This window comes from Nematolebias whitei, chromosome 1, assembly GCF_014905685.2.
Source record: "Nematolebias whitei isolate Nwh7 chromosome 1, NemWhi1, whole genome shotgun sequence".
NCBI classification, from domain to species: Eukaryota; Metazoa; Chordata; class Actinopteri; order Cyprinodontiformes; family Rivulidae; genus Nematolebias; species Nematolebias whitei.
This window is the reverse complement of record NC_056498.1, coordinates 28,198,150-28,200,720: the sequence shown is the minus strand read 5'-3', so window position 1 is coordinate 28,200,720 and position 2,571 is coordinate 28,198,150. Positions and strand designations below refer to the sequence as shown.

Sequence of the window (2,571 nt, the reverse complement as noted above, 5' to 3'; positions counted from 1 at the left end):
AACTTACTTTGACCCGAGTCAGTTTTTGTGTACATTAGTTACCTTGAGCTGCAAAGCATTGGCCACTTCAAACCAGCACTTTCCATAAGATGTCGGGTCTTTTCACACGAACTTCAAGGAAAACGTGCGACTGGACATGTTTAATATTGCTGACACATCAGATTTGAAACAAAGAAGCCTTTGTTTTGTGCTTGCTTTTTATACGGTTACAGCGAAAACACGTTTTCAAGCTGAAGGCACATCGACTTTTTCTTTTCTTATTGTTGTAAAACGGCTGCGTCAGCTGTTTGGAGTCAACCTAAAAGTAGAAAAATAAAAAGTTGTGTCCTCTGATTTTTGAAGGTGGTGGAAGTTGTCCTGTAGATATTCCTGATGTCAGGGAACGATTTCATCTTCAGACGGTCGAGCCGTGGCCTCCATTAATCCGCTTCTGTGTCGGAGTCGGAGCGCCGTCGGTGCGTTCGCATTTGGCTCCTATCTCAGATGGCAGACCCGATATATTCCAGGTGTCCTTGCTCTGCGCCCACGTCAGCTCCACAGGCAGATGTTGCTCATGGCCTGGCAGGAGGAGACGCTCTCGGCAGGAGAGAGGTAGATCTTGCCACTGGGGCAGACGCACACCTCGTACGCGGCCTGGTCCTGGAGGGCCTGACTGGTCGACGGGGCGTAGATGCCAAGAGGGAGGCTTCCGATCTGAACGCTGTTTGCATCCAGAAGGATCTGAAGGGGGAAATAAAAACATCAGGGAGATGCTGGAAGTGGTCCAAACAGATCAGAGGTGCCCTGAAGTGATGCACAGTATTCCCTCGCTACTTTGTGCTTCGACTTTCACGGACTTGTTCTTTCATGGTTTTTCAAAGATTTTACACGACACACCAGTGTCAACTTTAATATTACTCACGTGACTGGGACGGTACGGGATACAATAACGTTAACAAAAAATAAAATACCTCGGACAGGTGCCGCCATTTTATAGTTTTCTCCCAATAAGCCAATACTGTATCGCCACAAAAAAACAAAACAAAAAAAAAACCTACATTTCCCAGAAGCCAACAGTGGAAGCCCTGTTGCCTTCTAAGAAATGGAGGAAAAGTTTTGATCCGATATGGAAAAAGTTCCATTTATATTCGTACGGTGACTTTGGCGCCTAGCGGATGCAAAGAGCTGTATGGAGCTGACCGGGAACCGGACCTCCAGACTCATCGGTGAATCTGAGTGCCACCTGCCGGTCCACGAGGACTTTCAAGCGGGGAGGCACCGCTGGAGGTCCGGCGTTCTCTCTGGAGCCCAGCGGGACTTCCTCCATCCAGATTTGGACTCAATCGGACCACCGTCTGGTCCCGTGCTGGTCATCCGAAAGTCTGGCTCCCTCCAAAATGTGTTTTGATGCTCAAGGGCTGCACAGAACTGACCAGAACCGGAGAAGAACCAGACCTCCAGACTCATCGGTGAATCTGAGTGCCGCTCGCCGGCCCACGAGGACTTTCAAGTGGGGATGTGCTGCCAGAGGCTTGGCGTTCTCTCCAGAGCCCACTGGGACCACCCCAAGCCAGAGAGTCGACCAGAAGTGGCAGGGTAGGTCTGCGGAAATGGAACCGAGCTGGACCAGAGCTGAGATGTTGCTCTGTAGAGCTGGTGAGTAAAATTTAGTAACGTAACCCTTGAGATAATCGAGGGACTACTGTACCAACTGGACCTGATAGATGACAGAGACATCCTCGTGAAGGTGTGACAGACAGGTGGAGTACAGCAGCTCTGCTCTTGACCGAAACATCCCAGCTGCTGAAATCCTTTAACTCCCCTGTAGACACTGACGTTACGATGCGTATCACGAGCAGGAAGCGCCGCACACATCTATAAGAGTCCTGACCCTCGAGGGCCACCGTCCTGCATGTTTTAGGTGCTCCTCAGCTCCAACATGCCTGGTTTGAATCAATGTGTGATTAACAGGCTTCTGCAGAACGCTAAGACGCGAGTCTACCACTGAATCAGACCCAATTCAATGACGAAGATTTCCATGTTAAGCCCAAACCATCAGCTCACCACCACTGTGCGTTTTAGTATTTATGCTGTCACGCTGTTTGGTCGGCGCCACAGATTTTGCTCAGCATTCTGGTCCTGAAGTGTATTTGGATGCTACGTTGTAAATCTGAAAGCCTTTTCACGAAACAAACTTACGATGCGACCGCAAAAACAAGCCGCTCTTAGATTCTACCTGTGTCTGTGTGGCGTTAGTTACCAAAACAAAAACGACCTCAAAGTAATAACTCTTTGTTCTTCTACAGATGGATAACTGTTGGAGTGGATCCAACTGAAGATGTCTGCCACAGCCGACAATAAAAAGACAAAAATCATTATAATTCAGTCATTTTACAGACGTTTAGCTAACATTTGGTGTGGCTAAACACCCAGAGAATTTCAAAGTTCATGTTCAATGATCCAGGTAAGAAATCCAACTGTCAGGTCATCTGGATGTTTTTTTTTTATTCTTTTGTTGAGACGTTTCGTCCTTCATCCAAAGGACTTCATCAGTCCGAGGAGCCACAACAAACTCAGTCCCACAAGCAGCAC

At 48.1% G+C, this 2,571-nt stretch overlaps 1 protein-coding gene across 1 annotated transcript in view; it reads right to left on the bottom strand.

Moving 5' to 3' along the window:
- Positions 1-329: 329 nt before the first annotated feature.
- The window catches only part of LOC119428115 (zeta-sarcoglycan), a 59,454-nt gene continuing 57,212 nt past the window's right edge, over positions 330-2,571 (bottom strand). Inside the window, exon 8 of the mRNA XM_037696129.1 lies at positions 330-720. Coding sequence (XP_037552057.1) covers positions 529-720 — 192 coding nt within the window. The 3' untranslated portion in view covers positions 330-528. The remainder of the gene's footprint in view (positions 721-2,571) is intronic.